The sequence below is a fragment of the Anolis carolinensis genome, chromosome 5, assembly GCF_035594765.1.
Source record: "Anolis carolinensis isolate JA03-04 chromosome 5, rAnoCar3.1.pri, whole genome shotgun sequence".
NCBI lineage: Eukaryota > Metazoa > Chordata > Lepidosauria > Squamata > Dactyloidae > Anolis > Anolis carolinensis.
In genome coordinates this window covers 170,665,750-170,680,095 of record NC_085845.1, presented here as the reverse complement: position 1 = coordinate 170,680,095, position 14,346 = coordinate 170,665,750, and the positions used below count along the sequence as shown (strand labels likewise).

The 14,346-nt window shown below is 37.1% G+C and overlaps 1 protein-coding gene and 1 long non-coding RNA gene across 3 annotated transcripts in view; one reads left to right on the top strand and one right to left on the bottom strand.

The window, feature by feature from the left end:
* LOC134299151 (uncharacterized) overlaps window positions 1–14,346 on the top strand; it is a 37,593-nt gene that overhangs the window by 5,916 nt on the left and 17,331 nt on the right. The gene's annotated exons all lie outside the window — the stretch shown is intronic.
* Window positions 6,223–14,346, bottom strand: part of slc25a17 (solute carrier family 25 member 17) — a 31,038-nt gene continuing 22,914 nt past the window's right edge. Inside the window, exons 6-9 of the mRNA XM_062981011.1 lie at window positions 11,421–11,566; window positions 11,189–11,284; window positions 7,425–7,507; window positions 6,223–6,815 (exon numbers count right to left, since the gene is read on the bottom strand). Coding sequence (XP_062837081.1) covers window positions 6,668–6,815; window positions 7,425–7,507; window positions 11,189–11,284; window positions 11,421–11,566 — 473 coding nt within the window. The 3' untranslated portion in view covers window positions 6,223–6,667. The remainder of the gene's footprint in view (window positions 6,816–7,424; window positions 7,508–11,188; window positions 11,285–11,420; window positions 11,567–14,346) is intronic.

Here is a 14,346-nt window from a genome sequence, read left to right as displayed (position 1 = left end):
TGCTATTGCATTTATGTCCTTCCCGTAGGTAGAGGAATTATGAAAACAATTTTGAACTACTGATAGGCAAGATGTGTTATGCTCTCACGACATCTCTTCCTTTTATTTTCCTGTCTATTGGACTACCAGCACAATATCACTTTGTATTGTGCACTAACTCAGAATAGCTACTGGTTTTGTACTCAATATTTCAAATCCACACACAATCTTTATGGGGTGGAGTGGAATATTTACTTACATCCGTTTTATTTTGTTACTTTTACACCTGAAATAATGGCAGTAATGTGCTCTGCTTTTAGGAGAAAGAGTTGAGGCTAAACTGGGTGCTCTTCAATCTTTCCTCACAACAGCCCAAAGCTGCCTATTTACACCCCTGGACTGCAGTTGGGACATATGACTTGCCCTGCAGCAAGTCTGTAGCAACATTATTGCAGCAAGGATTTTGATAGGATAAAAGAAAGTTAACAGCTACATTATCTTCTTTCAACTGGTGTTATTGTAGATTGCACCATTAGGGAATTCTTACACAACTATTTATTTGACAAAGGATTTTAGTTTCATATTTTCCTGTATACAAACCACATATTTCCTCAAGGAGGACTTTTCTAAGGATTTAAATAGCCCCCTAAGGACAATATTTGTTCTTATATCTATATATATAAAAGAGTGATGGCATCACAGCGACTCACAAAACAACAAAAGTACAGGCCCCCCAACCTCGAAATTTGACAACACAACCCATCATCCACGCCTCTAGGTTGATACAACAAAAAGAAAAGAAAAAGTCCTAATTAGAGGGAGAGCAATAATTGTTTTTTATCCAATTGCTGCCAGTTTAGAGGGCTAATCTCTTCCCACTTCGTCTCCTAGCAACCAAGGGACAGCCAGGGTTCAGTTAGGGGACAGGCAGATTTAGGCCTTACTTAGGCTTCTTCCACAGATTATCTAATTTTCACTGGATTATATGGCAGTGTAGACTCAAGGCCCTTCCACACAGCTATATAACCCATTTCTAATCTTATATTATCTGCTTTGCACTGGATTATCTTGACTCCACACTACCATATCATCCACTTCAGTGTGCATTTTATATAGCTGTGAAGAAGGGGCCTCATATAATCCAGTTCTGAGCAGATAATATAAGATTAGAAATATACAGTAGACTCTCACTTATCCAACATAAACAGGCCGGCAGGATAAGTGAATATGTTGGATAATAAGAAGGGATTCAGGAAAAGCCGATTAAACATCAAATTAGGTAATCGTTATACAAATTAAGCACCAAAACATCATATTATACAACAAATTTGACAGAAAAAGTAGTTCCATGCGCAGTAATGCTATGTAGTAATTACAGTAGAGTCTCACTTATCCAACATTCGCTTATCCAACGTTCTGGATTATCCAACACATTTTTGTAGTCAATGCTTTCAATATATTGTGATATTTTGGTGCTAAATTCATAAATACAGTAATTTCTACATAGAATTACTGTGTACTGAACTACTTTTTCTGCCAAATTTGTTGTCTAACATGATGTTTTGGTGCTTAATTTGTAAAATCATAACTTAATTTGATGTTTAATAGGCTTATCCTTAATCCCTCCTTATTATCCAACATATTTGCTTATCCAACGTTCGGCCGGCCCGTTTATGTTGGATAAGTGAGACTCTACTGTACTGTATTTACAAATTTACCACTAAAATATCACAATGAATTTAAAACACTGACTACAAAAACATTGATTATGAAAAGGCAGACTGCGTTGGATAATCCAGAACATTGTATAAGCAAATGTTGGATAAGTGAGATTCTACTTTAATATAAAATAATTATGGGATAGAATAATGCAGAACAATATAATCTCTAAAACCAGGACAGTAAATAAACGGGAATTCCACACAGGAAACAATCAGGGCCAGCTAACACCTCCCAACAAAGTATTCCCATCATCAAAGCCTGGCAAATCCTCTGTTTTCTCAGGGCCACAGACAGTAGAAGCACATAAAATATCGCAAACAACACCACTCTGAAAACAAGGGAATTCCAGACAGGAAACAATCAGGGCCAGCAAACACCTCCCAACAAAAAAATCACTCAGGGAGGAAAAAGCCAGGCTTTAAAGCTGCAAGGCCATTACATCCTAATCATTTTTCCTAATTGCCTCCAACACACAAAAAAACCAATCAGAAATATTGTATATTCACAATCTTTAGGAAATAATATCCCCTGATGGCGCAGCGTGTTAAAGCGCTGAGCTGCTGAACTTCTGGACCGAAAGGCCGCAGGTTTGAATTGGGGGAGCGGAGAGAGCCCCCACTGTTAGCCCCAGCTTCTGCCAACCCAGAGGTTCAAAAACATGCAAATGTGAGTGCATCAATAAGTACTGCTCTGGCGGGAAGGTAACGCCACTCCATGCAGTCATCCCACATGACCTTGGAGGAGTCTACGGACAACGCCGGCTTTTCGGCTTAGAAATGGAGATGAGCACCAACCCCGAGTCAGACATGACTGGACTTAACGTCAGGGGAAAACGTTTACCCTTTACCTTAACTACCACCAATTCCTCAATACTTTATTTCCCATGCCACCATACTTCACCACAGCAACGGGTGGCCGGGCACAGCTAGTAATTTCTATAAATACTTTTGGCTAAGTAAAATATCAACCTTTTGAGATTTATACAGTGAGTGAGTTGTGGTGTGCTTTCATGTTCTATGTATATATGCATGTGGGTCTATATGTGTCTGTGTGTGTGATAATTGTAGTTAATATATATTAAGTCTCTTGTGGCATCTTAAAGATTTACAAATGTATTATGATATTACTTTTTTTGGACTGTAGCCCAATAGCATCTAATAAAATAGACTGTAGGCATAAAATTTTGTTGGACAACTTTTGTTAGCTTTTAAAGTATCACCATAGTCTAGGTATTTTCCTTTTTTTACTAATTTAAAGGGGGAAATCAATGAAGTGAAAACAGCCTATTTCTCATATGAAACTTGTGTCTGAGGACCTGTGAGGCCTCATCTGTTTTTCTGCATTAAAAGAAGCTGTGCCACCATCAAATCAGAGCAACATGGGAAAGGGGGATTGCCACTTCCTTCCACATGCTCTTTCCCTATTGAAAATATCCTTCTCCGTGAAAAGGCATACTGTTACTGCTAGGTGCACAGTAAAATCAGATACTTCAGGAACAGGGCATATCACAGGCTGCCTTGTGGAAGTGTTGAACCAAGCCTGTTAGCTTCCCATGGCTTTTTCAAGGTCTAATTGCTACCCTACAAGAAAGGGTCTACACCAGGGGTCCCAAAACTTTTTAAGCAGAGGGCTGATTCACGGTCCCTCAGACTGTTGGGGGAATCGAACTAACGTTTGGGAAAAAAATGAACAAATTCTAATGCATGCTGCACATATCTTATTTGTAGTGCAAAAAAAAAACCCAATGAAAGAACAACACAATATTTAAAATGAAGAACAATTTTAACCAACATAAATTTATCAGTATTTGAATAGGAAGTTTGGGCCTGCTTTTGAATAATGATGTTAATTAGGATTCTTGTTGTTGTATATTTTCAAGTCATTTCAGAGTTAGGGTGATCCTAAGTCTAAAGTTTAGGACAAGGATCAGGTAAATGATCTTGGAGGGCCCCATTAGGCCCACAGGCCTTAGTTTGGGGACCCCTGATCTACACCAATACAGGAATTACTTTCTTGTTTGCTGCTTCCTTCTGTCTGTAGACTTCTTTCATTTCTGTTAGCTCACTCTGCTGTAGATCTTCTGTGTCTATGACTCTCCTGCTATATCTTGACAAAGAAAGCTTTAAACACAGACAATTATATCGAACTCAAAATCCTTTTCTGAGTGAAACTTCCAAGATATGGAAAAACAGAGAGATGCATTTGTATTGACACCATTGCCATTGATTTCAGTTATGTCTTTCCCTTATTTTATCATTAAGATAAATTTACCTTATTTAAAGGCTGAGAACAATTAAGAACTATCTATAGGCTATATAGCAGGCATGGACAAACTTTGGCCTTTCAGGTGTTTTAGACTTCAACTCCCACAATTCCCAACAGCCATAGGTTAGGAATTGTGGGAGTTGAAGGCCAAAACATCTGGAGGGCTGAAGTTTGCCCATGCCTGCTATATAGGCTACTACATGTTTACACAAAAATTACATTTAAATCCAGCAAATGTAGGATTAATTAGCTGCAATTAAACTGACATGAATCCAAATACATCAAGTGCTCCACTTTATCGCCAGAGCAGACATAAAAATACAGGTTAACACCCTTTAAACAAATGTGAAACATTAACACAAAAATTTTAAAACAAACGGTAAAGGTTTACTGTCAAAAATGTATAATCTATTGATTGAATCAACATAATCAGACCCTGAGGACATCAAGAACAATTATATAATATTATGAGTCTATCTAACTGTAGAAAACATATTGAACTCTAAGCAGGGATTTATTGCCTATCTTTATCATACATTCCCCCCCCCCCAAAAAAATGAATGTTAAAAAAATCAAGACAAACATCTGTTTTGAAAACTGGACATGGTATTCAGTTTCAGGAAAAAAGCTGACCCCTATTTTATAAACCGAATCTGCAGCAGATTCCTTGGTTTGCTGCTTCTCAGGCTTTCACACCTTTAGTAAAGCTCCAATAGTGAAGATAGATTTAATTCCTTGGAAGATTTAAACTTATTAAGTGTAGGGACAGAGCTAGTTTAGGCAGTTTACGATAAAATGAGCTACAACCTTGCATGCCCCTTCTTCCTGTTTTTCCAGTGCAAGAGGAGATCAAAGGCATTTGTGTCCATCTGTGATTAACTGCAGCTCACTTTAATTATTAAATAGAACATGTGGTTAAAAAATTCGAAGATGACAAAGACTTGGAAGGACAATTTCTGCCTTGAGTTCCCTTGGGGTAGAGAAAGGCAGGGTATGAATAAAGTAAATAAATAAATAAATAAACTGTGAAGGAACCAGAAAAGATCAAGTTTAAAGATATATCATTAAATACCAATGCCAGAATAATCAATTTCACAATATTTCTAGTCTATGTGTATGGATATGAAAACTAGATAGTGAATAAAATAAACTAATTTAAAATGTAGTACCGGAGAAGTGTTCTATGGACACCACATACTGCTAGAAAAAAAATTAATGAGTCCTAAAGAAAAACAAGTCTAACTCAAAGAAACCAAGATGACTAATGAGGTTGTTTTACTTTAGACATACCATGAGGTGATATGACTCACTGGAATTGGCCATAATGCTTTGTAAAATGGAAGATATTGGAAAAGAGGAAGACCAAATTACAGGTGAATGGATTCACTCGGGTAGCCACTGCTGTAAATTTCTAAGACCTGTGCAATTTCTAAGACTTGTAAATTAATGATTGGAGCCCTTAAGAGGTCTTGCATTCATATGTTACAATGTCAAAGTTGACTTGACGGCACATAAAACATAATATACAAAACTTATACTGTGTCTACGTTGTTTTGAAATAATTCAGACTCACATTTATATGATTTATAATAACCCAGAGTTTGCTGATGTAAACAACATGCTATGATCAAATCAAATCAATAAAATCTATGACCAATCCTCTGGATAGCTGTGATTGACATTGTGAGGTAGAGATACAAGCCAGAGAGTACAAGATTTCATCCTGTCATAATAAATAAAAAAATAATATCTATTGAAGCTAATATTATTTCTGCTATATTGGATTCCAGGAGAAACTTATTAAAGTTGATGCTGCGAGCAGCTAGGTTATAAGCAATGATTCAATTTTCTAAAATTCAAGTACCCATTCTTTAGACAATATTCCAATAAATATAAATTTAAGCATATATGATGTGAGGTTCTCTAACAAAATAAGGGGAGGGAAATATAGGTAATGGTTCAATTTCTTAAGATCAGAGATTTGATGTGAATAATATGGAAATAAATTTAATTCCTCAGGTGATTGAATTTCCCCAGCTGATGGATATTATCAAAACTTGCTACAATACAGGAGACTGACAAAATGTTTAGATTACAAGCATTAATGCTTTAAAAAGTGCTTAAAGTAATACATTTTGGGTGCATTTCCAGGTCCTTTAAGCAAATATAAAGTAGGCACAATAGCTCATCCCACTTCTCTTCTAGGACAATTAAAACATTTGTAGTGAAGAAAATAAAATAAAGGTTACACTGAAATCATAGTTCTCTATTAAGTCTTTTAATAGAGCAGTCATTAAGGAGATTAAACAATATCAAATCCCGGGGCAAAAACAGTGAGACTGCAAAGGGAAAATAGAACAATATTTTTAAATCCAGGAAAAAAAATAAACACAATGAGGAATACCCTTATTACCATAAGAAAATGAATCCTTCAAAGGATTTTCATCTAAGTATTGAACTATCTCTTCCCTTTTCTTTCTAAATCAAAATCTCCAAGGGACTGGGCAGCAGATGTTCAAGTTTTTTTTCAGACGCATGGTGAAGAATTCACTGAACATTTGATAGCGAAACAGTATTCTTGAGTCTCTTTCAGAGAAAATTTTATATGGCACCTAATTATTCCCAAGCATGTGTTTTCTGATTCTCCAGAAGTTGTTTTCTTTTCGTAAACTTAAATGTGTGGTGAAAAGAGGCACACACTTCAGTTCTTCAGCGAACGCCTTAGGCCCATGATAGTGAACGTAGCAGCAGTAATTTTTTCATAGACTAGGAACATCAGTGCAGCAGTCAGAACTGTTTGGAGCAGCTTTGCTTCAAGCCCTTTATAGAGCCCTACTAATCCAAAACGCCTATAAAGAAAATAATTTAAATATACAGTAGGAATATATAACAAATACAATATGCTAGAAGATTTCTCCTTCCACCCTCAACATCTCATTAAAAGACACCTGTTCTTTAACTGATGGAGGCAGAACTAATTGCTCTATTCTGGCAAGCACTGGGAATATTTCTGCTTTCTCGAAAATTCATTTCTAAATAAGTAGAGTTAATAAGTCTCTATTTTTATATTTTAACCAGCAAACAATTCTAATGTTGCTTTTTTATTATTGTAAGTTGCTTTGCATGCTAGCTGAATGAAAAGACAGTAGAATTGGGAAAAATAGTAAATTTTAGATGGGAGCATTGATATATGGAAAATAAGTCCACATATGTCTAGTAGTACAAAGGCACAGAAACAAAAGGGTTACATACAAATAATTACTGATTTTGGGTGACATTTTTAACATTATTAAGGTGAAATGTTTCATTCCAAAGAAATCCCTATATAACTATTTTCCCATTTACATTCAAATGACTAACCAATTTATTGTAATATACCTGAGTTATTCAATTAAGACAAGATTGACATTGTTATTGAGACATATATGATTATTTTTAAAAGATTAAAAATAGCTTACTTTATCCTCTGTCGCAGAAGGTAGAGAACATTTTTCAGACTACCTAGCCTCCTATTTTCAGGGTTCAGTCGATGATGTCCAAACTGAAGGAAAAAGGGAAAAATCAATTAACACTTTTCATGTGTTGTTCTTTTTTTGTTGTTTGTGAAGGTATTAAAGCAAGCAAATTAGTAGATTTTTGTCATTTCAGGCTTGAAACAGCAATACAGAACACGAGCAGGTTTTCATAATTCTGTACTTACCATATCTATATATATAAAAGAGTGATGGCATCACGGCAATTCACAAAACAACAAAACTACAGGCCCCCCAACCTCAAAATTTGACAACACAATCCATCATCCACGCCTCAAGGTTGATACAACAAAAAGAAAAGAAAAATAAAGTCCTAATTAGAGGGAGAGCAATAATTTTTTTTATCCAATTGCTGCCAGTTTAGAGGGCTAATCTCTGCCCACTTGGTTGCCTAGCAACCAAGGGACAGCCAGGTTTCAGTTAGAGGACAGGCAAATTTAGGCCTCACTTAGACTTCTTCCACAGATTATCAGATTTGCACTGGATTATATGGCAGTGTAGACTCAAGGCCCTTCCACACAGCTATATTACCCATTTATAATCTTATATTATCTGCTTTGCACTGGATTATCTTGACTCCGCACTACCATATAATCCACTTCAGTGTGCATTTTATACAGCTGTGAAGAAGGGGCCTCAGATAATCCAGTTCTGAGCAGATAATATAAGATTAGAAATATACAGTAGACTCTCACTTATCCAACGTAAACAGGCCAGCAGGATAAGTGAATATGTTAGATAATAAGAAGGGATTCAGGAAAAGCCAATTAAACATCAAATTAGGTAATCGTTATACAAATTAAGCACCAAAACATCATATTATACAACAAATTTGACAGAAAAAGTAGTTCCATGCGCAGTAATGCTATGTAGTATTTACAGTAGAGTCTCACTTATCCAACGTTCTGGATTATCCAACGCATTTTTGTAGTCAATGCTTTCAATATATCGTGATATTTTGGTGCTAAATTCATAAATACAGTAATTACTATATAGCATTACTGTGTACTGAACTACTTTTTCTGACAAATTTGTTGTCTAACATGATGTTTTGGTGCTTAATTTGTAAAATCATAACCTAATTTGATGTTTAATAGGCTTATCCTTAATCCCTCCTTATTATCCAACATATTCGCTTATCCAACGTTCTGCCGGCCCGTTTATGTTGGATAAGTGAGACTCTACTGTACTGTATTTACAAATTTACCACTAAAATATCACAATGAATTTAAAACACTGACTACAAAAAACATTGATTATGAAAAGGCAGACTGCATTGGATAATCCAGAACATTGTATAAGCGAATGTTGGATAAGTGAGATTCTTCTTTAATATGAAATAATTACTGGGATAGAATAATGCAGAACAATATAATCTCTAAAACCAGGACAGTAAATAAACAGGGGAATTCCACACAGGAAACAATCAGGGCCAGCTAACACCTCCCAACAAAGTATTCCCATCATCAAAGTCTGGCAAATCCTGTTTTCTCAGGGCCACAGACAGTAGAAGCACATAAAATATCGCAAACAACATCACTCTGAAAACAAGGGTATTCCAGACAGGAAACAATCAGGGCCAGCTAACACCTCCCAACAAAGTATTCCCATCATCAAAGTCTGGAAAATCCTGTGTTTTCTCAGGGCCACAGACAGTAGAAGCACATAAAATATCGCAAACAACACCACTCTGAAAACAAGGGAATTCCAGACAGGAAACAATCAGGGCCAGCTAACACCTCCCAACAAAAAATTCACTCAGGGAGGAAACAGCCAGGCTTTAAAGCTGCAAGGCCATTACATCCTAATCATTTTTCCTAATTGCAGCATTCATACTTGCCTCCAACAAACAAAAAAAACCAATCAGAAATATTGTATATTCACAACCTTTAGGAAATAATATCCCCTGATGGCGCAGCGTGTTAAAGCGCTGAGCTGCTGAACTTCTGGACCGAAAGGCCACAGGTTTGATTTGGGGGAGCGGAGAGAGCCCCCACTGTTAGCCCCAGCTTCTGCCAACCCAGAAGTTCGAAAACATGCAAATGTGAGTGCATCAATAGGTACTGCTCTGGCGGGAAGGTAACGCCGCTCCATGTAGTCATCCCACATGACCTTGTAGGAGTCTACGGACAACGCCGGCTCTTCGGCTTAGAAATGGAGATGAGCACCAACCTCCAGAGTCGGACACGACTGGACTTAATGTCTGGGGAAAACCTTTACCCTTGACCTTAACTACCACCAATTCCTCAATACTTTATTCCCCATACCACCATACTTCGCCACAGCAACGCGTGGCCGGGCACAGCTAGTCTATATATAAAGTACAACTTAATGAACTATTTAGTGTTGTTAATAGCCCATTTCAGGAATCTTATTTTGTATGATTAAGATCTCATTTCCTTGAATTAGCATTGTACTCAACTAGTTCTCACATACTGTTAAGGGTAAACACATGCTTTATTTTCTTGAAATACTACAAAAGATTTGTAAATCCACGTGCATCAAAATTATAGTTTATCTGTGGTAGTAGTATGTAGGAATACAGCTAATGACAAAAATATTTGAAGTAAAGAAAACAGGCCGCCAAGCTCTATCTCTAATTAATATAGTGATATAAAAATATACACATAATGACACATTATAAATCCTACATAAATGGAAGACTAGGCAATGCCTTTAGAACAGTAACATCCATTATGGGTACCATATGCCATGAAATTGAGATTCAAAACTAGTTGCATTTCCACTAAAAATATAATTTCTATTTATAATAAAAACTCTAAACCCACTTAATTTTGCAAAATTAACATACACAATAAGATTAATGTATCATTATGAAATTTATTTATTTATTTATTTATTTATTGCATTTATTTGCTGCCTTTCTCACCCCTTGGGGATTCAAAGCGGTTCGCAACATAATCAATGGCAAAATTCAATGCCTCACATGTTTAAAACATCATATATCAAATCGACAACATATAAATTAGATTAAAACCACTAAAACCATCAAACTATAACAACAATCACAGACCCAACATAAAACCTTTAGACCTTACATTGATCCCAGAGTATCTTTAGCTACTTCCTATTTCCAGATTTCTGTCATTGATCGAATGCCTGCCTGAACAACCGAGTCTTAAATTGTTTTCTAAATGCTAAGTGGGAGGGGGACGATCTAATCTCATTGTAGAAGGAGTTTCACAGCCAAGGGGCCACCACCAAGAAAGCCCAGTCTTTTGTCCCCACCAACTGCACCTGCGGTGGGACAGAGAGTAGGAACTCCCCAGCAGATCTTGGTGTTCTAGCTGGCTCATAAAGTGAGCCAGCTAGAATGTATTTGGACAGGTAAGCTGGACCGGAACCGTTTGGGGATTTATAGGCCAAAGCCAGCACTTTGAATTCTACTTGGTAGCAGACAGGCAGCCTGTGGAGCTGATGTAACGGGAGTTGTATGCTCCCTGTATGCCAATCCAGTGAACAACCTGGCTACCACCCGTTGGACTACTTGAAGCTTCTGAACAGTCTTCAAAGGCAACCCCACACAGAGCACATTGCAGTAGTCTATTCGAGATGAAGAACTATCAAGTGGAACAAATATTAGTTGGTCAAAGTTTTAAAATACTAAATAAAAGCAGTGACAGAAAGAAAAGGTAAATGAAAATTTATTTGTTAGAATGGATACCCACCCGTAAAATCGACTGTACTGTTTGCATAGGGTAAGTGAGGGTAGTGGCAACTGCTTTGGCTATCGCTCCAATGACGAACGCATCCAGTGAGGAAAGCTGTGACAATGTAAATAAAAAGCCAATTGAATGCCATAAGAAATTATGAAATGTAGATAAAGGAATATATTTTATGTGATCTACTTTTGAAATGAAGAGTTTATTGCCACTTTGCTTGCAAGCCTTGGGATCTCACCTGCAGTTGCCTCTTCAAAATCTTCCGCTTAAGCCCTTCATAGAACATGAATTGTATGGCAGGGTTGAACACTAACAGCAGTGAAGGAAAAGTACCATTCCACAATGCCAGGACTCCTTCATCTCTTATTATCTGATGAAAGGCATCTGATGAGAAAAGTGTAGAGCAACAATCATCTTTAATATTCAACAACTATCTGCTTGTTAGACATTTTCATGGCTTTGGAGCCTAAACATCCATATTTGCTTTGCAAACTAAAATTCTATTCTATATTGCCACTCTCTACATTTACACCAGAATTTTTGGTGTAGTTAATAGGATATCATTGTCAAGGATATAGGCAGATTTGGAGAGTACAGGCAACAAAGGAAAAGAACCAATTCAGTCACTGATTTAAGTCAATCTATAATTTGTACTTCAGGTACTGTTTTGCCCTTATGATATCTAACTGCTTGGAAGGTGAACTGATTGGACAGAGGACATACGGAGGACACTTGGACAAACAGTCAACAAGATTTAATAACTGAAAAAAGGCTTCAACCCCTTTCTCCTCCCAGGTCCTGGAAAGAGAGTTAAAGTCTTTGAGAGAAGAGGGGCTCTGAAATACTTAACTTCTCTGCTGTTTTTTCTCTTGTTGGTGTCTGTCTGTCTTTGGAGTAATGTGTAACTTGAACTAACTTTTACTTTAACTTGAAATGTTTTTGACTTGGCTCCAACGTAACTCCATCTGGACTCAGTCTGTGACTACATCTGTGATTACTATTTGTGAATGTTCCTGGCTTTCCTCTCTCACCTTTCACTTCTAAAATGGCTGGTTCTTCAAGGAACAAGGGTTTTGCCTGAGGCTCTGCGATTTAAAGGATTCTTAAAGGGCAGGGAAGCGGCAGCTTAAAGGAAAATGGGGTATCTAGACTTTTTTTTCATGTCAGGAGCTACTTGAGAAACTGCAAGTCACTTCTGGTGTGAGAGAATTGGCCGTCTGCAAGGACGTTGCCCAGGGGACACCCGGATGTTTTTGATGTTTTTACCATCCTTGTGGGAGGCTCCTCTCATGTCCCCGTGTGGGGAGCTGGACCTGATAGAGGGAGTTCATCCTTGCTCTCCCCAATTGGATTCGAACCGGCAACCTTCAGGTCAGCAACCCAACCTTCAAGTCAGCAGTCCTGTCTGCACAAGGGTTTAACTCACTGTGCCACCAGGGGCTCCAGGCCGATCCCCCACAAAACTATATACAAAATGCAAACTAACTAACTAACTCTAACTAAAAAGGGCTTAAATAGGGGTAAACAGTGAGAGTCTTGATGAAGGCATGACAGGGACTGCTTCAATAAATATTTAATCAAATTAGCTGATTAAGAACTGAAATATCTCATATTACAACTATCTAGAGCAGGGGTCCTCAAACTTTTTAAGCAGAGGGTCGGTCCACAATCCTTCAGACTGTTGAGGGGCCGAATTATCATTTGAAAAAAAAATACAAACAAATTCCTATGCATACTGCACATGTCTTATTTGTAGTGCAGCAACAACAACAACGAAAGAACAATGCAAATACAATATTTAAAAATGAAAACAATTTTAACCAATATTGTAGAGAAGTTGTGTGTTAAACAGAGATTATTGATATGATTTTATTTATTTGTTTGTTAAAGAAAAAAAAGAGTTATATATTAGCAAGGAAAAGCCTAGCATGGAAACTAGCTGGAAGCAGCATTTGGTAGGTTGCCATGGTAACACAGCTTCCCTTGGGAGAAAAGGGGCGTGGCTAAGATGACTGTTGGAGCAGATTCCCTTTTAAAAAGTTGAGTTGCTGTGAGGGTTTAAAAAAGGACAGTTGCAGTTAGGTTTTGGAAAGATTAGGAGCTGTGGAAATCAGCTAAGGACGGCAGCTTATGGTCACTCAGGGGAAAGGCTGGGAATATAAGCTGACCGGGGGAGTTTAGTATACTGTGTTGAAGAGAAGTTATTTAAGAAATATCCATTCAAGAAAGACTACATTGTAACTTAAGATCCGGAACGTTTACTGATTGAAACCATACGCTTATGTACCAAAAATAAACTTGAATTTTGTTATTGTTCATAAAGATAAGTCTCCTTGCCTCTCTGTAAGCCTGTTACCTCACGTTGGTGGCAGTTACCGTACCTATCTATATAAGTTACCGTACTTTCCTATATAAGTTACCATCTTTACTCATTTAAACCCAATCAGTTCCGTTATCCTTCCTTATCCACTAAATCATCCCTGTCATACATTCACACATCCTCCATCCCTCCCTCTCACACGCGCACACATCTCCTGAATTGGAGGCAGCAGTGGGATTTAAGACAAAGATTTCCCCTGCCTGAGTTGAGTACCACAAATTGGGCTCTCTTCAATTGGTGGCAGCGGTGGGATCAAAAGGATTCCATCCCTGTCACCTCAGTCCTCCTCAAATATAAACATAGGATTTCAATGGAAAGTGTGGGCCTGCTACTAGCCAATGAGATAGTCAAGTTAATTAGGATTGTTGTTGTTGTTGTGTGCTTCAAGTCATGTCAGACTTTGGCCGAGCCTAAGTCTAAAATTAATTATTTATTTACTGCATTTATTTACTACATTTATATCCCACCCTTCTCACCTCGAAGGAGACTCAGAGCAGCTGTATCTACATAAAATATATTATATTATTAGCATAACACAATATTAGCATTATATATTACTATATTGAACTATACCACTATACTTTTATATATCTAATATATAACATATAATTAATATTATTATATGATATTACTATTAGTATTATATTGTATAACATAAAATTATTATCAATATTGTATGTATATACAATATGTTATATTATTAAAACTGATATAAAAATATTATATTATAAAAATGAGGGCGGGGGCCAGGTAAATGACCTTGGAGGGCCGCATCCGGCCCCCG